This window comes from Camellia sinensis, chromosome 1, assembly GCF_055761805.1.
Source record: "Camellia sinensis isolate YWXY chromosome 1, ASM5576180v1, whole genome shotgun sequence".
NCBI classification, from domain to species: domain Eukaryota; kingdom Viridiplantae; phylum Streptophyta; class Magnoliopsida; order Ericales; family Theaceae; genus Camellia; species Camellia sinensis.
The window spans coordinates 169,883,071-169,903,200 of record NC_138961.1 but is presented as its reverse complement, the minus strand read 5'-3'; the positions used below and the strand labels follow the sequence as shown (position 1 = coordinate 169,903,200).

Here is a 20,130-nt window from a genome sequence, read left to right as displayed (position 1 = left end):
TTCTAAATACATATCACCAACAACAATGCAAATTGAAGTAAAGCATTTCTAGAAAAGCCACTAACAAAGCCTACAGACCATACTTACGAAGGAGAGAGAAGCAGTGGAAGATGGGTATATGTCTTCAGACTTTACATTTTCAGATAATGAATTCCTGCAAAAGCTTGTAAAGCAGCCATTGGAACAGCGTGGTAAATAATTTCCTTGAAGAAAAGGGTAGATTAACGAGAACTTCCAAACATGCGATCCTTTGAGAGGTGTTTTATGTAAATTCCATATCACTAAAATTACATGGAACAATGAGATCACAATAATATCCGAAACATACGGTTGCCAATTGGTTAAATGCTATAAATCTGAATACCAATCCACTATTCTTAACAATAGGTTCTTCCTAGAGACTTTTTGGTTCATCATGCTATTGCTCGAGGTTCACAAGCAACTATATTGTAGTAAAAGGTACTTTAAATTCAACTGATTCCAAAAACCAAAAACTATATGGATAGTAAAGTGTAAGTAATAGGTAACGAGGACTTATTGATGATCAATAGATGGTTCCTTTTTTTGGACAGTTTGATGATCAACAGATGGTTCCTTTTTGTGGACACTTCTCTTTAAAAGATCTCCAAATCTCCTCAACAATGCTCTACTTTTTCTCTGTGCATTTCTATGATCATTTTCATCGCCAAAGTGGGATCCTTCTAAATGTTCCAAATCTTCTGAATTTATTGTTTCTGCATCGTCCATGAATGAAGAAGGCACTCTTCTGTGAACAGGTGTATGGGGCTCTGATTTTGGCGATTCTGTGGTATCAAATATTGACCCCTTGAGTGCCTCAGACTTTTTGGGATCCTCATCAGCAACATTCTCATTTACATATTCAATTGGAATTTTCAGCTCACTGAGATCGAAACTAAAGGCTTTGTTTAGTTTTTTCCCATCTTCAGGCAACCCGGGTATTGAATTTCTAGACTTGAATATCTCCCTTTGCTCCTTGTCCTCAGTCTTCGACTCTTTTGTTGACGCTAAAGAAAGCAACTGCTTCAACTCCTTGATTCTCTTTTGTGCTTTAGCTTCATTGACCCTAAGGCGTTCATTTTCTCGGGTAAGAAAATCAAAAGTTTCATCCTTTTCAGCAAGGGAATCCTTGAGTTGGGAATTTTCATCCCTAGCAATGCTTGCAGCTTCTTTTGCAACACTAGCCTCATTTAGGGCCTGCTTAAGTATATCCCTCAATTTGAAATTTTCTTCCCTTGCCATCTTACTTGTGTCATTCGCTGCCTTTAGGGACTCAATCAATTTGATATTCTCTTGTTGTGCAAGAGTCTTCTCTTCTTCGGCGCTTTTTATACAACTGACAAAGCCAATCTCTTTATCATTCCATGCCAAAAGTGACTCCTCGGCTTCCAATCTGAGTCTGTCGACTGTGTTTTTGTACCTCTCAGTTTCTTTATATGCTTCATCCAATAGCTTTTGATACCTATCCTCAGTGATCCTTTCCGTCCCCTTTGATTGTTCTGCCCCTTGTTTTATGTGCTCTAGCTCTGCTTTGGTTGAGCTGAGTTTTTCCTTCACTTGATTGGCTTCTGTTGCAACTTCTTTTAGCACTAGAGCTAGATCATCCATGGCCTTCTTGCTCTTCTCCTCTGCCTCAATTGCCAACTTCAATTCACTTTTAAGTGAATTCATCTCCTCAAGTAGATTGTTGGATTTTAATGAGGCAACTTTCTCACCCTCTTGCGCACGATTCAAATTCTCTTTTGCTAATTGAAGCTCAGACGGGAGACTTTCAATAGTTTCTTTCATGGAATCTACATTCTCGTGATTGCAAGGCAAAACCTCCAACTTCTCTATCTTCACACGAAGAGAAGTCATTTCAAACTTGGATTCTTCAAGTTCAATCTTGGTTTGCTCAAGTTGTTTCGTTTGGGATGCCACTGTATCATACATTTTTGTTTCCGACAACTTTCCTCTCTCTATTTCATCCTCAAGTTCTTGAATTCTTCTCTTACTTTCAGACAACCACCTCATTGTCTGGGCCTCAGAGGCTTTCATGTTACTCAGCTCCTCTTTCAACCTATCAAATGACACATCTCTCTCTGCCGATCTGACCTCAAATTCTTTCGCCTTTTCAAGTTGAAATTTCAACGACTCGATGCTCTTATCTTTCATTTTCATTTCTCTCGTTGAATCAGCTAACGATTCTTTGATGGTATTAAGCTCTGCATGTGCCTCTGCCTCCTTTCGAGAAGACAATGCCTCACTTAACTTCATGTTAGCCTCCTGCGCCACCATTTTCATCTCTCGGAGCTCATCAAGCGCACGATCTCTTTCTTCCTGCACCGCACCCAAGTGCTGTGTTGTAATCTTCAGCTCCTCCTCGAGCTTACCTGCGTGTTGCTGCATCGTCGAAATTCTAGCACTTTGTTTCTGCATCAAGTTACATAAAAACCCATGATAAATCTCAACCCCATTGAATCAATTTAACATGACAATATATGGGCTATCCAACGTGCTTGAGACTCCCGCTAAAGCAAGGTCTAGGGTCTGGGAGGGCAAGACAGCCTTATTCCATTTTCTGGAGAGGCCACTTCCTTGAACCCGCAACACCAGACAATGTGGCCACAGGTTAAACGCTAAAATGAAGCCTTATTATATTGTTCCTACAAAAATTTGGGACATTGGACAATAAGAATCTATTGAGATTTTTTCCTTAAGTGACCTACCGGTTGAGCCACCTCTGCCACCAGAAATACTAACAAGCAGAGCAGAGATACTAACAACAGACGTTACTGTTGAGTTAAACCATCCTTTCTTAACCCAACAATATAACACATACAATAAAAATAAAAAAATAGAAAAAAAAGGTAAATTACACCAACTTTCCTAATATTTGAAGAAAAAACAGTAAGTTTTATAGTTTTAGTATAATTACATTGGGTAAAGTTTTAATTCACATACCCCTTAAATCCTTTTTCATCAATAATTCATTAATAATATTGATAAAAAAATAAAATTGTCATCTATCTAATATTAAAAAATATATATTTTTGTTTATCTTTGTATTCACACGCCATTCGTAATTTCGATCCATTTAACATTACTAAAAAAAAATAAAAAAATAAAAAATAAGATATTGGTGTAACATGCCAAAACTTCAAACATAACATGTCCGTCTAATTATCCACACACAAAAGAAAGATATGTATATAAACCTACCTCGGACAAATTAGCGAGTTTGGAGGGCTTTTGTTCCACAGGTTTAAGGGCGTTTGAATCAATCTGAGAGATCAGAGGGTCACCTCTACAAAATTTCGTCGCAGAGAAGGTTCTAGACAGAACCGACGTGTGGTTCTTTTTCCCGAAATCAATATGCCCCGATCTGAAAACCGCGTCATTCAATACCAAAATCTCATTATTATAAAAATAAAGTTGTTCTATGGTTACATGAATACCCCTAAAAAAAAACCCACGTAAAAGCACGAATCAAACTAGTAATAGCACTACAATACAGGCAAGAAACGAACGCAAAAAAAAAAAAAAAAAAAAAAAAAAAAAAATTGAGCAGAGAGCGAAAAGTGGTACCTGGATTTAGAGCGTAACATTGTTGGGTATGGAATAATCTGTGGCTATGTAATTACCTCCCTATCTTTGGAAAATCAGAAGGACAAAATCACCACAAAACTATACAAAAAGTTTCAGACACAATCGAGAGAGAGAGAGAGAGAGTTTGTTAGACAACTGCTACCGGCTTTGAACAACACAGACAGTCCGGAGTTGGCGGGGTTTCCTCTAAAAACGAACCTAGAGAGAGAAAGAAAGAAAGAGAGATTTAGAGAGAGAGAGAGAGAGAGGGTTGGAGGAGAGTAGTTTGGCTTTGGCGGATACAATTTGGAATTTCGAAGGGCGTGTTTGGCAGTTTGACAAGATTGGGCTCCAAATATTGTGTTTATAACGAAAGTGTCCATCCGTTGTCTTGACTTTTCTCTTTGGCCGGCCAACATGATGTCAAGAACCTTAATTATACTTTATTAAAATAATTAGTAGTTAAAAACCTTGGAAATTGTCTACTTTTTTTTTTTTTTTAAATAGTCAATGGCTCTCATTTGGATTCTCTTTCTTCCAAGGAAGAAACCTAGATCTACGTTTTAAATGCATAAGGTTGTCATTATTGTCAAATTTGTGTTTGTTTGCATAAAATAAAATAATAAAAAAAAAAAAATTCACATATGATTTCAGACTTTCTTTTTATTGGATTTTGAATATAATAAATTTTTTTGAATATTCTATCGTTAAAGTATAAAACAAATAATATATCGAAGACTTGTTAACATTTATCAAAATTTTATTAATGTTGTGTTTGGTTGGAGTTTTTGAGGTGGGATTTGGAAAAGGAATGAGAAATGTAATCCTATTTATGTTTGGTTATAATAAAAAATATATGGAAAAAGAAAGGGGGTGAGAAATAAATAAAGAAATAGGATACTTTTAGGACATCAATTCTATTTTATAACCAACACAACCAAACATAGTTGGGATTTAGAATTCTATTAATTCTTTTTCTTTTTCCTTTCATTTTCATTTCTCTTTCCATTTCCCTTCCTAAATCCCCCAACCAAACACAGCGTAAGGTGATTATCTTTCATTTATTGATGATGAATCAAAGTTACCTATATTCTGTTTGAGATTGAGATGGACTAATAATATTAAAAAATTTAATTTTTGTTATTAAAAATTATTAAGTTATTTGTCATTAGGTTAAAAAAGTTAAATGTCATATCAAAATTTTTTTTATTTACACAATTTATTTCTAAACACATTATTTTTTGGACCCATGAATCCGAACAGGACCGTTGAGTTAGTAGACTGAAGAGAATCTACTCCTATCTACACCATGCACTCATTTTCAAAATAAAATTCAAAGTAAAATTTCATGATTCATAACATTTTTACTTCCATATTTACCCGGGGAAATTTTTTTTTATTTCCCTTGTCATTCTGGATGCTTAGTTTAGTTGAAAATTCAATAGTAGAAACTTTCTTTTTTATTTTAGGTGCCAAGGAAGGAAAGAAATAAGACAGGTATAGAAAATTCCAATGGTAGAAACTTTCTTGGTGGCCAATTACGCGTGTAGTCTTGCATATGTTTGATCTATAGACACCTTCAAAAGTATGTACTTCAAATTTTTTTTGACAGTGTTTGCCATATGGTTTCTCTACGAAAGTTGATTATTTGGTTTATTCCAAAATAATGTGAGAGGGGTTTTGGGCTCCATTATGAAATTCACAATTTCTCTCACATTTTTTTGGACAACAATCTAATTAATTGGGAAGAATCCAAGTCATGATATACAGAACTTTAATCAATAATGACATGGATAGGCCCACAAGGCACACGGCCCACGGTAAACCACCCCGAACCCAGTGCTTGGGGCCAATGGCACAACCCGGTTGCTTGGGTGACAAGGCCCAGAACAGCTGGAGGCCACCTAGACATGAAGGGCCAACGACATTTAGGCACACGGCAGGTGGGACACGGGCCACATCAGCAGACAAAGATCTGCAGAGTTATTATCACAACACATCACCATTAATGCAACCCAGCACAGCATTTATTACAACAGCACTCCCCGCCGGAACAGAGCCTCCATCACCCTAAACAAGATGAGCTATGGCACAGGCTTTCGGCGGAAAAAGCACGTCACAAGAGACAGGAAAAATGATGACAAAAGGATATAAGCAAGGATAAGAGGAAGAAAAGAAGGTTAAGTTGGTCTCTCTCTCTTGATCTCTCGATATACAGTCTTTTCATACTCTGCTCTTCTAATTCTTGCACCGGAGGGTTCACTGGGGGACTACCCCGTTCCCCCCCTGAACTTGCTTGCAGGTCATCTGGTGGAGCCCCCTTTTTGAAAGTCGGAGTCTGGAGAACCTGGGCCGGTCCGACCCATCCACCCGGGAATCGATACATCATTAGTTGGCGCCGTCTGTGGGAAGATACTGGTTTATTCGCGCGGTAGTTGTGTTCACTACCGCCGGAGCCCTCCCTTCTCACTATCACCTCTCCTTTTTGCCCATCTAGGTGTATGGTCACGACTAGGTCCATGGCTTCTCACCACAATGCCTCCGGCCACCAAACAGACCCCTCCCACCCGATCAATCCACCACAATACATCATCGAGCTCACCAACAGCATTAACCGCATGGCCGAGCAAAACCAGGCCCTGATCAATGCGTTACTCCAAAGAAACCCCCCCGCTCCACCTCCAAACGTTCCACCCAACCAAGAAACAGCCCCAGACCATCTCGCTCCACAGCCCCCTCCACCTAACCCAGAAGGTTCGCAGCACCTTCCTCCCCAACATGAAAACATACCACCTCCACGCCCGCCGGTTGCAGTACTGACCCCTGAGGGGGAAGCTAGCAGCGTCCAGCCTCCATTGGCCGACCATGGCGACACCACCCCCCTCTGGGACGCTGAAATCCGAGCTATGAAACTCCAACTACAAGGGGTCATGCAGAACATCCAGCACAAGCCCTCGGCCACCGCCAACTCACCTTTTGTTGCCTCCATCCGCGACAAACCATTGCCTGCCAAATTCAAGATGCCTACCATTGACTCCTTCGATGGCACGACGGACCCAGTCGACCATCTGGAAACCTACCGCACCCTCATGGTCCTCCATGCCTTTCCTGATGAGATCATGTGCCGAGCTTTTCCAGTGACACTAAAGGGATCAGCTCGGCTGTGGTTTAGCCAGCTACCGGCGGAGTCCGTCTCCGCCTTTCAACACCTCAGTGACTCCTTCCTGAGCCATTTTATTGGAGCCCAGCGTCAGAGGCGCCCGGCCACCCAGCTCCTTAACATTCGTCAGACTGAGGGGGAGTCGCTCCGCAGCTTTGTCACCCGTTTCAATACCGAAGCCCTTCAAGTAGCAGAAAATGACGACAAGGTCATCCTCACCGCCTTTATGGCCGGCCTGCGGTCGTCTGACTTCCTCTTCTCCCTCTCCAAAAACCCCCCAACCACCATGGCAACCCTACTATCCAAAGCTCAGAAATACATGAATGCTGAAGATTCCCTGGCCGCTCGACAAGGGCCGACCCCTAAAAATCCGACTCCCAGAGAGAAGAGGAAAGACTCCGAGCCCAGAACCGCCCAGTATAATGACCACCCCCCCCGAACTGACCGATCGATTCCGACCCGACCGCCCGGTCGGTTCGAGCGGTACACCCCTCTCAACTCCCCTATGGATCACGTCCTAAACCAGATCCAGCGGGACTACCCCCTCAAATGGCCCCTACCATCCCGAAACCCTTCCACCCGGAAAGATCAGTCCAAATACTGCCGTTTCCACCAAGACCATGGCCATACCACCGACGAGTGCATTAACCTCAAAGACCAGATCGAGACCTTCATCCGCCAGGGCCGTCTCAGCCGATTCACAGACCCCCGTCCCCCACAGCGACAAAGAACTGACCATCCCAGGAACAATCGCCGACGCACACCGCCCCGCAATCCAGCCCCACCAAACGAAGGCCACGATCGCCCCCCACCACAGCCTCGACCTCCGGGCAATCCCCCCCCACCAGTCGGCGAAATTAGAGTCATTTCAGGAGGCCTTGCTTGCGGGGGGCCATCCCGCTCCGCCCAGAAGGCAGAACTCAGAAAAATCAGACAAGGCTCAGACAAATCAGTAATGACGGTGGACCGACCTCCCAAACAGTCAAAACAATGGATCGAACCCATCACCTTCACTGATACCGACTGTGCCGGAGTCCGTTACCCACACGATGACCCCCTTGTCATTTCCGCCATCCTCTCCAACTACAAAGTCAGACGAGTCCTCATAGACAACGGCAGCTCTTCGGACATCATCTTCCTCAATTGCTTCCGCCAACTCAAGGTTGGGGAAGAGAGCCTGTCCCCTCTCCAAACCCCTCTGGTCGGCTTCACCGGAGACCGAGTGACCTCCATCGGCTCCATCGATCTGCCTATCACCATCGGTGAGCACCCGCGGCAGACCACTAAGCTGCTCACCTTCCTCGTGGTCGACTGCCCCTCCGCTTACAACATCATCCTTGGCCGCACAGCCCTAAATACCTTCCAAGCCATCACTTCCACATACCATCTGGCCATGAAATTTTCCACCGACCTCGGCGTCGGAACCGTCAAAGGCGAACAAACCACAGCCAGGGAGTGTTATGTCGCCTCACTCAAAGAAGTCAAGCTAAAAGAGGCCATGATCATCGAAGGGCTTGACGTCCGAGACGAGGACGAGCTGGTCAGAGGTGAACCTGTAGAGGAACTTGTTGAAGTCAACATTGATCCCACCAATCCAATCAGAACCGCCAAGATCGGCAGCCAATTACCCGCTCAAGCCAAGGCCGACCTTACTACCCTCTTAACCGAGCACAGAGATGTATTCGCCTGGACTCATTCTGACATGCCAGGCATCGACCCCTCCTTCATAACCCATCGCCTTAGCATCGAACCCCATTTTCGACCCCACCGCCAGAAGCAGCGCATCTTCCATCCGGAGCGCAACACCCTTATAGCCGCCGAAGTTAACAAACTCCTCGAGGCCCAATTCATCAGAAATGTGGACTATCCTAGGTGGTTGTCCAATGTGGTCCTCGTCCGAAAACACAATGGCAAATGGCGGCTTTGTGTCGACTACTCGGACTTGAACCGAGCATGTCCTAAAGACAGTTACCCCCTCCCTCGCATAGATCTGTTGGTCGACGCCACCGTCGGTCATCAAATGCTCAGCTTCATGGATGCCTTCTCTGGGTACAACCAAATCCTAATGCACACATCCGACCAGGAGGACACATCATTTATTACCGACCGCGGTACTTACCATTACCGGGTAATGCCGTTCGGATTGAAGAATGCTGGGGCCACTTATCAGCGGCTGGTTAACACCATCTTCCATCACCAAATAGGCCGGAATATGGAAGTCTACGTCGACGACATGCTAGTCAAAAGCAAATACTCCTCCGACCACCTCACTGATTTACGAGAAACCTTCACCACCCTGCGTAAGTACCAGATGAAGCTCAACCCAGAGAAGTGCGCGTTCGGCGTAGGATCTGGCAAATTTTTGGGTTTTATGGTCAGCCAACGCGGCATCGAAGCTAACCCTGAGAAGATCAAAGCCTTGGTCGAGATGCAGTCACCTCGGACGGTCAAAGAAGTTCAGAGGCTCACCGGCCGAGTGGCAGCCCTTAACCGCTTCATATCCCGCGCGACAGATAAGTGCTTGCCCTTCTTCAAAGTCCTTCGGCAGACCTTTGAATGGACAACTGAGTCCGAAGAGGCTTTCCAACAGTTAAAGCAATGCATGGCTAACCCCCCCTTCTCTCTCAAGCAATCACGGGTGAGCCTCTCTTCCTCTACCTAGTAGTATCAGAAACCGCAGTCAGTGCGGCTCTCCTCCGAGAAGATGGCTCAGTCCAACGACCGGTCTATTACATTAGCCGAGCTCTCAGGGGCGCGGAGCAGAACTACCCCTTGCTGGAAAAACTATCCCTGGCCTTGGTCATTGCCTCTAGACGACTCCGCCCATACTTCCAAGCCCACTCCATAGTGGTCCTCACCGACCAGCCCCTGAAGAAGGTCATGCAGCAACCGGAACTCTCAGGCAGATTGATGCAGTGGTCAGTAGAACTCAGCCAGTTTGACATCTCTTACCGCCCTCGGACAGCAATCAAAGGGCAAGCTATAGCTGATTTCATCATGGAATTCACTAAACCGACCCCGACCACCACACCCCCGCCCTTACCAACTCTAACAGAGCCAGAAGATCCTCATTCCTGGACCCTCAATGTTGATGGGTTGTCCCGAAGAGAAGGAAGCGGTGCCGGCATCATCCTCACCTCTCCTGAAGGCGGTCACTTCAAATGTGCCCTCCGTTTCCTGTTTGAAGCAAGCAACAATGAAGCCGAATATGAGGCATTAATAGCAGGACTCCGCCTCGCCAAGGACATAGGGGTCAGCCACCTCCGAGTCTTCAGCGACTCCCAACTCGTCGTCGGTCAAATGACGGGGGACTTTGACGCCAAGGACGATACGATGCGAGCCTACAGAGACCTGGCACTCCCTCTTGCTCGCCTCTTCAATACCTTCCACATCAGACATATTCCTCGGGCAGACAACTCCAAAGCAGACGAAATGGCTCAGTTGGCTTCAGCTGACCATCCTACTCTCAGCCATGACGTCCGCATAGAATACCTACACCACCCGGCCGTTTCACCGAGTCTACAAGCTATACAACACATTCAAAATGAACCTATCCCATGGGCATCCGACATCCTCCTATTCCTGACCACAGGAGCACTCCCAGAGGACCAGCAGCAGGCTTCCAAAGTCCGATCCCGAGCGTCCAATTACGTCATCATCGACGACATATTGTACAAACGCGGTTTCTCCCGGCCATACCTACGCTGCCTCAATCCAGCGCAAGCAACTTACGTAATGCAGGAAATCCATGAGGGGATTTGTGGCAATCACTCAGGAGGCAGGTCCCTTGCCCAGAAGGTACTCCGTACTGGGTATTTTTGGCCAACACTCAGTCAGGATACGACTGATTTCGTGCTCAAATGCGACAAATGCCAACGCTTCGCCAACATCCCTCATGCTCCTCCTACAGAGTTAATCACACTCTGCAGTCCTTACCCGTTTGCCAAATGGGGGATTGTCCTGGTCGGTCCCCTTCCCACCGGTCGAGGTTAGACCAAATTCGCAATCGTTGCCATCGATTACTTCACCAAGTGGGTCGAAGCTGAACCCCTTGCCACAATCACCGAGCGGAACACAACCAGGTTTATCTGGCAATCGATCATTTGCCGATTTGGCATCCCTCAAGCCATCATCTCTGACAATGGCAAACAATTCGATAACGCGAAGTACAGAAAATTTTGTGCAGATCTCCAGATCCAACCGTGCTTCTCCTCCCCCGGTCACCCCCAGGCAAACGGCCAAGTTGAAGTCACCAACCGTTCCCTTCTCAAAATCATCAAAACCAAGCTCGAAGCTGCTAAAGGCCTTTGGGCCGAGGAACTGCCCAATGTACTCTGGGCTTACCGAACCACTGCTCGCACCCCCACCGGCGAAACCCCTTTTCGCTTAACATATGGCGCTGAGGCGGTTATCCCGGTAGAGGTCGGCCTCCCCACTCCTAGGGTTTTACACCCGGATCTGGCCTCAGCCGAAGAGCTCCATCGAACACACCTCGATCTAATCGAAGAGCTCAGAGAAACCGCTGCTGTCAGATCGGCTTCTTACCAGCAGAAAATGAGAACACACTACAACCGCCGAGTCCGACCTCGAGAATTCTCCGTCGGGGATCTTGTCTTACGAGAAGTGACTCTCGCCACAAAGAATCCAGCCGAGGGCAAACTGGCAGCCAAATGGGAGGGCCCCTACATCGTCAAAGCCCGACCACGACCAGGCACTTACCGACTCCAAGACATGGAAGGCCGAGACCTGCCCCATCCCTGGAATGCAGAACATCTGAAGCGTTACTATCAATAAGTTCATATTTTTGTATTACCAATATTGTTGTATTCCCCTTTTCTTTATATATAAAGCAAATTCCGATTGCAGATCTACACTGTCATAATTCAAATGTTTGTATGACGATCCCATAACATTGCCACCGACAGCAACTCAAAACTTCACAACCTCGGCCAGCCTCAGCACTTCAAAGCCTCGGCCAGACCGAGCAGTCAAAACCTCGCCCAGACCGAGCACTCAAAGCCTCGGCCAGACCGAGCACTCAAAGCCTCGGCCAGTCCGAGCACTTCAAAGCCTCGGCCAGTCCGACCACTTCAAAGCCTCGGCCAGACCGAGCACTCAAAGCCTCGGCCAGACCGAGCACTCGAAGCCTCGGCCAGACCGAGCACTCAAAGCCTCGGCCAGACCGAGCACTCAAAGCCTCGGCCAGACCGAGCACTCAAAGCCTCGGCCAGACCGAGCACTCAAAGCCTCGGCCAGTCCGAGCACTTCAAAGCCTCGGCCAGTCCGACCACTTCAAAGCCTCGGCCAGACCGAGCACTCAAAGCCTCGGCCAGACCGAGCACTCAAAGCCTCGGCCAGACCGAGCACTTCAAAGCCCCAGCTAGACTGAACACTCGACCGAGCACTCCAAAACCAAACAAGGCTACATTTTTTCACACTTGGTCACATTTTTAAACTTCCCCACAACACTTACTTACTCTTACCTTCATGTTTACACTCTCACTCGTCCGTTTTGAAACCTCCTCATAACACTTACATTTTTCACATTCACTTTCAAATTTACACTTAACTGTCTAGCTACTACTTGTAACTTACCCTTTACCCTCATTTGTGGACTTTTACTGCACAAAATTTCTTACTCATTTTTACTGCACAAGGTTTTTATTCACTTTTGCTGCACAAACAGTCAGCTGCCAACAGACACAAAATAACATTCGTACACAAATTCATCTTAACCAAACTCTTCACGTATTTATTCATTCACTCATAGAATTACAATGTAAAAAAATAAAAAAAAAAATAAAAAAAAAAAAACAATGCACAAAAATTACAATGTATACACTTAACCAAACCCCACAGAACACGCCCAGCTCTTCTTCTCCTTGGCTACTCTTCCTCGCTGGATGCTAGATCCTCTTCTTCAACGCCTTCGTCCAGGGGGGTCTGGGCCACATCATCTTCGCCTATTGTCACACTACTCAGGTCCAAGTCTGGAAACAGCTCCTCAGCTCTACGCTTGAACATTTTCCAACCACTGTCCCAGTACTCGGCCATTTCATGCTTATAGAAGTCGGACTGCTGGAAGCTTTCAATCACCTCTGATTCTGTCCTACCTCCAGCAGTCTTCCTTGACGGGCCCAACCCCCCAGGCTCTTGACCAGCCAGACTCCTGGCGACAGCAGCATCCACCTCCATTTGAAATTCGGAGGACCCTTTATACTGCTCCACTGCTGCGACGCATAGATCAGGGTAGGCCGCCTTTTCAGACGCCGCCTTCGCCCTCTCCTCGTCCAGCTCCCTTTGCAGAGCCACCCTTCCAGCAGCTGCCGTCGCCCTCTCCTCTTCCATCCCCTTCCTCAGACCCTCTAGCTCCGCCGCCATCTTCACCTTCTCCATCTCCCATTCCCTCAGAAGCCTCTCCTTGTCCTCCTCTGCTCTGGTGCGCTCCTCCCCCAGCTCCTTCAGCAGGTCTCCAATTCTGGAGTCCGCTTCATCCTTCTGCCTGACCAGCTCTTCATTGCTGGTCATAGCCTCCTCATGCCTCTCGACCGCCACCGCGCAGGCCTTCTCGGACTCTTCCAATTTTTTGTGCTCACCAGCCAGTTGGAACTCCAGCGACACAACCTTACGGCGTGTGTCCTCCAGTTCCAACTTGACTGCTGGCAGGTCGGCATAGGCAGTCTCCCAGTCGGCACTATCCTCCCTCAACTTGGCCAGCTGGACCCTGACCTCCTCAGCCTTCAACTTGGCGGCCCCAGCTTTCCTGAGAAGAGCCCCCGCTAAGGTAGTCACCTCCATTTGGGCGGAGCATAACCCCCTCAGCAGGTCGGCCTCACTATACCCAGATGCCGCGCGCAGAGCTCCTTCGTCCACAATCCTCACCAGGCGGTCGGCTCCCGCCCTGGCTGGGCCTTCTTCTCCCTCCATCCTCCCAGCTACCGCGCGCACATGATAAATAGCCGTGGCCACACGAACCCCCCCTTCCTGGGGGTCGGGCCTCCTCTGAACCTGTTCCCTCCCGCTTGGCGCCGCCTCCCCCACCCCAGCCTCCGCTTGTACTGGTGGACCCACCTCCACAACCTCCACCGTTGGGATGATCTCCACTTCCTCTGGGGCGTCCTTTGCCGCAGACTCCTCTGCATCCGTTGGGGCCACCTTCGCCCTCTTGGCCCCAGACTCCTCTGCAGCCTCCTCTGGGGCCCCCCTCTTCTTCTTCTCCTTCTTTTTCTTCATGACCGTCACAACCCCTCTGGCCTTTTCCTTTACAGGGTCTACAGGCGGCGGAAGCGGCTCAAAGCTACCCAAGTCTTTTTCCCCCAAAGGCCTAGGGCGCGGTCGGATCCTCTCCCGCGAGAGCGGTTCAGCCGGTCGGCCCCTCTGCGCCTCTATCAACTTCGCGGCCTTGGCCATAATGGCTCGATCCTCCATCTCCTGTGCTCTTCTCCTCTCTTCCAACTCCCCCCGGTCGAGGTCTCCACCTTTCGGCTGCGGTCCCAGCCCCGCCTCAAACAGTGCTGACGGCTGGACAAGATCGTCCCATCTGGCTTTCTCTCTCTCTCTCCACTCCCTCACTTTCTTCACCCTCTCTTCCGCCACCACCCCCAGCCTAGACTCCATCGACCGATTTGGCACCTTCCACATGGTGCGCACCCCCATCCCCCCATTAACTGACACGAAAAACCACCGTGGCCGCCACCCCTTGATCGACGTAGGCAGCCCCGCCACCAACCCCCTGCCCATCACCGCCTGTAGGGTGACCCACGTTTCTTGCTGCCCCGACGCTTTGTAACATGAGAAGAACTCGTCGATCGTCATGGCCTCTCCTCCATTCGCCTTAGGCCACGCACTCGCACAAGCCATCAGAATCTTCCACGCATTGGGCATCAACTGCCCCGGCGCTACCTCCAGGCGATTTAGCACATCAACCACCACTTGAGGCAATGGCAGCCTCAGCCCCCCTTTCAGCGCCTCCTCGTACAGGGAAAACTCCCCTGGCTTCACCATAGACGGCCTTTCCTCTGGCGTCGGCAACCGTAAATCTACCTCCGCCGGAATCTGGTATCGCTCCCTAATCGCCTCCAAATCCGCCACCGTGAGCGTGGATCTGTCCGCCTTAGTGTGCCACTGCCCCGACTCCACCTGCTTTAATGGCTTTGGGGCCAATATCAAGTCCGATGCCTCTGCCCTGTACTGCGCTGCTAACTCCTCCCCATCATCGTCCCCCAACGGGTCTACCCTCACGTTAACTACTCCTTCTTGTGCCATTTCTAGGGCTTGCTCACAAAACACTTCTGACGCAACCACAAGAAAGTCGAGAGAATGCTACACAGATATGTCGCACGCCGTGAAAGAGTTGGATATTTTGAGTTCTTGTCCCACGGTAGGTAAAACGCATTATACCTAAAACCTACGGTTTTGCCCGTATTCCACGGATCCACATTAATTTTCACCCGTTTCAAAACCTTTCAAATCAACCGCCAAAACCGCCTTTTCAAAACCCCCCGTGACCTATCGCTTCATTTCCTGCCCCAACGCTTCATCTTCCCCCACGACACTGCCACGTGTATGGCCACGATGCACTGTCCCCTACCCTTACCCTGTCTTTTCCATTTTCACATCAGCACATTTTAGAACCCCACGCCCCCCTGGTCGGCACACCTCACGGTCGACCCCTGCCGCTCGGCCACCCTCGTGGTCGGCCCACCTCACGGCCGACCCCTCCCGCTCGGCTACCCTCATGATCGGCACGTCTCACGGCCGACCTCTCCCGCTCGGTCACCCCCGTGGTCGCCCCGCCTCACGGTCGACCCCTCCCGCTCGGCCACCCTCGTGGTCGGCCCGCCTCACGGTCGACACCTCCCGCTCGGCTCTCCTCGCAGTCGGCACACCTTCCAGTCGGCCTCTCCACCCGTTTCACACTTCTCTCCCTTCTCACTATTCCCTTCGTTGGTCTAAAGCTGCACTCGGAAATGGGGGACTACTGACATGGATAGGCCCACAAGGCACACGGCCCACGGTAAACCACCCCGAACCCAGTGCTTGGGGCCAATGGCACAACCCGGTTGCTTGGGTGACAAGGCCCAGAACAGCTGGAGGCCACCTAGACATGAAGGGCCAACGGCATTTAGGCACACGGCAGGTGGGACACGGGTCACATCAGCAGACAAAGATCTGCAGAGTTATTATCACAACACATCACCATTAATGCAACCCAGCACAGCATTTATTACAACAGCACTCCCCGCCGGAACAGAGCCTCCATCACCCTAAACAAGATGAGCTATGGCACAGGCTTTCGGCGGAAAAAGCACGTCACAAGAGACAGGAAAAATGATGACAAAAGGATATAAGCAAGGATAAGAGGAAGAAAAGAAGGTTAAGTTGGTCTCTCTCTCTTGATCTCTCGATATACAGTCTTTTCATACTCTGCTCTTCTAATTCTTGCACCGGAGGGTTCACTGGGGGACTACCCCGTTCCCCCCCTGAACTTGCTTGCAGGTCATCTGGCGGAGCCCCCTTTTTGAAAGTCGGAGTCTGGAGAACCTGGGCCGGTCCGACCCATCCACCCGGGAATCGATACATCATCAAATAATGTTAAAAATATCAACAAACTTTAAACTAAATGATGGGATCCACACATAAACTTTCTCGCTTAATTGGTTATTAGGAGTATTATACTAAATTAGACGACTTTTAAATTTATATACAATGATGTGTTCTACTAATGTTCATTATTGATTAGTTTAAAAATTAAGAGAAAATTGCAAATACATGGAACATTGGGAAAAAAATTACACTACAAATAAATTTTTATTTATTTATTTATTTTATGTAACTCTGACACACAGGAAGAGTTGCACCAAGCACATGAATGAATTTGCACCATACACATAGGAGAGTTGCACTAATATGAAAATGCAATTTTCCCAAAAAACAATCACATAAGGCCATCTCCAATCCTTCATTAAATATTTCATCAAATTTAAATTTGATAAAAAAATTAGTTAAAATGGTGCTCCAACTATTTCATCAAATCAATATCAAATGAAGAGAGAGTTAAATTTTTCATCAAATGAAGGGAGTTTGTGACCTTTTATCAAATTTTGTAGGTGGCATTTGAGCCGAATGTTCTCCCAGACAACCGTGTTTTCTTTATTTGAATGTCAAATTTTACTCATGGTCAAATGTTTGCCTGAATATCCTTCTGAACAATCAGACTTGTAACAAAATTTGATGAAAATTTTAAATTTATCATTGTATCGTATCAAGTCAATTTTTTTTATCAAACGAAGGATTGGAGATACTCTAAAAACTTTTTTTTTTTTTTGTCATATTACTAAATTTAAGATTCATGTTTTAAGAATATTTAATATTTTTATACGGATGGATGTGGAAACTTGTGAATTTTGGATGCCATGTAACCCCCCCCCCCCCTTTTTTTTTTATGCTAAATAAGCAAATAGATTGAATTTAAATAAGGTTTTATTACATTTTATATTCTTAAACTATCGTCAAATTATTTATTTAGTGTCTGAATTATTGATTGTGTCTACTAGATCCTAAAATATATAAATCAAAATTTGTTTAGTCCCTAAACTATCGATTGAATCCATTAAGTCCCTAAAGTATTTAATTCAAACTTATTTAGTCTCTAAAAGAATTATAAAAACAAAAGATAAGCCTATAAATATTATAAATTAGTAAAAGATTCTATCTAGTTAAAATTTTATTTAAAAAAAATCGTAAATTTTTATTCTGTCTTTAAAAAGTGGGTGTCAATTCTAGGGGTGAGTATCGTTCAGATTGGTTCGGATTTGGATAAAACTAGGACCAATCCGTTATTTACGGTTCCTGAAAAATTGGAACAAATTCATTCTGTTTAAATCGTGAAACCAATCTGAACCAACCCGTTTAAACACGGATTGGATCATTTTAGGACCACGTATTTACATGATTAAATAACAAAAAAATATGAGGAGTGATGGAGACCCCCTTCAATCACCACCCCCACACACATGTGGCAGGTGGTGATTGGAGGACAAGGGAAACAAAAAAAAAATAAAAAAAGAAAATCCAACCAATGTGAGAGAGAGGGGGTCAAAGGGGGTGGGAAAAAAAAGGGGTCTTAGACATTTTTGAAAAAATATAGAACATTTTAATTTCATAAAAACATAAACATAACATCAAACAAAAGCAAAAAATAAAAACAACAAATAAAAGTAATAAAACTGGATACACATTACACAAAGCAGAGTTCTCCTCTTTATTAAAACTAAACATAGTATCAAACAAAAGTAATAAGAAAACTAATTCTAGACAAAGAAAAGCAACAAAACCCCATTAACAGAAGCAACAAATAAACAAAAACATAGCAGCAGCATGGAATATGGGTTTAGCTTTTATATGGAATAAGAAATGATATTATGTGGGAGGGTTTATAGTATAAATATAGACTATTTGTATACAGTCCAGATCGGTTCCAATCCAGAATCGTGGGGTTCAATCCGGAACCGATCTGTGGCGTACAGATTTTTAAATTCTCAACCGAACCACGGATTCAAAAAATCAATCCAAACTTATCGGATTGGACTGGAACAGATCGGATTACGGATTATACGAATTTCTTGCTCAGCCCTACTCAATCCATATATTGAATCTCCTTTATATGGATAAGAATAATTATCTATAGTATTTTATTATTTATCTTCTACAATAGATACGTGCTTGCTTTTATCTAGTATTATATTTCAAACTTTATTTATAATTCTAATTGATTGTTTTTAAATTTTTCATTAAGTGTTTTTTATTACTTAATTAATGTATTATTTTGTTCTACTTGTAAATAAGTGTTATTATTTAAATTATTTAATTCTACTTCTTCAGTATATCTAATATTTATATAATTTATTAGCAAGACTAAAAAAATCATATTATAATATTAATTTAAATACATAACGAAATAAAATACCTTTTAAAAACAAAATAAAATTTTAAAAGATTTTTCTATAATAAAATTTTAATTGGAGATGGTCTTTTACTAATTTATAATACGTATGAGCATATATTTTATTTTTGTAATCCTTTTAAGGACTAAATAGATTTTGATTTATATAACTTAAGGACTTAGTAGACACAATCGATAATTCAGGAATTAAATATATTTTGATTTATATACTTAATGGACTAAATAAATTTAATTGATAATTTAAAAACTAAATAAACAATTTGATTATAATTTAAGAGTTGAAAGTGTAATAAACCTTTTAAATATAGGCGTAAGAAAATCTGTGGTAGTAAGCCCGTCTAGTATCATTATTCAGTTGATTTGCAATACATGAATATAGTGAAAAATGTGCAATTCATTAATTATCTGGTTGTCTCCAATTCCATTCATTAGTGTCATTGACATAATAGATGTCATTTCTTATCTTGATTTGCTAGTATATCGACATACTGATTCATCTCCTCATAGACAAATGGTCAATTATTGTCTCTTTCAATTTGTTCGCGAGGTCCTGGAATCACCAATAAGATTACAAAATTCATAAGGGTAATGTTAGGGATCCTAAATGTTCTATTAACATTTTTATTAAATGTTTCATAGGAGTGTGGAACTCACATGAGACCCACATGATGTGAGTCCCACACAGATGTGAGATATTAGATTAAAATGTTAATAAAACATTTGAACTCCCTAACATTTTTTTTTTCCGTAATCAGCTGCTTCACAAAATAAGAATAAGTTTCAACTTCTAAATTATTCAAACTCAAGCCAGAGCATGTTTAACCCATCTCCCAATGCCCATAATTTTGCTGCAATGCTCAAATTTGCTCAATGTTTCTACAAAAACCCTCAATCCATCTCCCTAATTATCCCTAATAATCCCTCCACCACTGCTGTTTTCATTATGAAGGGAGGGAAGGAACATAACATGGCCGTTTTCGTTCTTTTTTGCTGACACACAACAACAAAGTACTGTCTACATTGATAAAAATAAATAAATACTCAATACTTGCATACTTATTTGACTGCCTCATACTAAAGACTCAATACTTGCATAGTTATGGAACATAATTTACAATAACACAATCAAATACAAGGTCAATCAAATTTCAATTGGATGTCACTCATACTCTCTAACACATGCTCTTATCTTCACAACCTTTTTAAGGAAAATAATTTTATTTACCCAAATAAGAGGTGAGCGAATAAAACTTTCCTTTTTGTTGATTAAAATAGTGAGGGGGGCCATTTAATGCATTCACTGCTTTGACTAATAAGAGAGGAAGATTTTATTCACCCACTCAAACTCTTTTCCAGATTGCTTCAAAATTTCTAAATCGATCAAATTCTAAATTGGGGTTGGATCAATATGAAATTTTGT

At 44.6% G+C, this 20,130-nt stretch overlaps 2 protein-coding genes across 3 annotated transcripts; one reads left to right on the top strand and one right to left on the bottom strand.

Moving 5' to 3' along the window:
* Nucleotides 1-249: 249 nt before the first annotated feature.
* Nucleotides 250-4,109, bottom strand: LOC114302357 (Myosin heavy chain-related protein). 2 transcript variants are annotated; one of them, XM_028247374.2, is made up of 3 exons: nt 3,586-4,109; nt 3,220-3,382; nt 250-2,430 (listed from the first exon to the last, which is right to left on the bottom strand). In XM_028247374.2, the coding sequence occupies exons 1-3, from the start codon at nt 3,603-3,605 to the stop codon at nt 535-537; spliced, it is 2,079 nt and encodes a 692-aa protein (XP_028103175.2). In that variant the 5' UTR covers nt 3,606-4,109; the 3' UTR covers nt 250-534. The 2 variants fall into 2 exon arrangements, with proteins under 2 accessions (XP_028103175.2, XP_082745007.1); XM_082888881.1 differs by having other exon boundaries at nt 3,216-3,382; nt 3,586-3,925.
* A 5,936-nt stretch (nt 4,110-10,045) lies between these two features.
* Nucleotides 10,046-11,644, top strand: LOC145820681 (uncharacterized). The gene is made up of 2 exons (XM_082917182.1): nt 10,046-10,543; nt 11,612-11,644. Exons 1-2 carry the CDS (start codon nt 10,046-10,048, stop codon nt 11,642-11,644), a joined length of 531 nt encoding a protein of 176 aa, XP_082773308.1.
* The last annotated feature ends 8,486 nt before the right edge of the window (nt 11,645-20,130 follow it).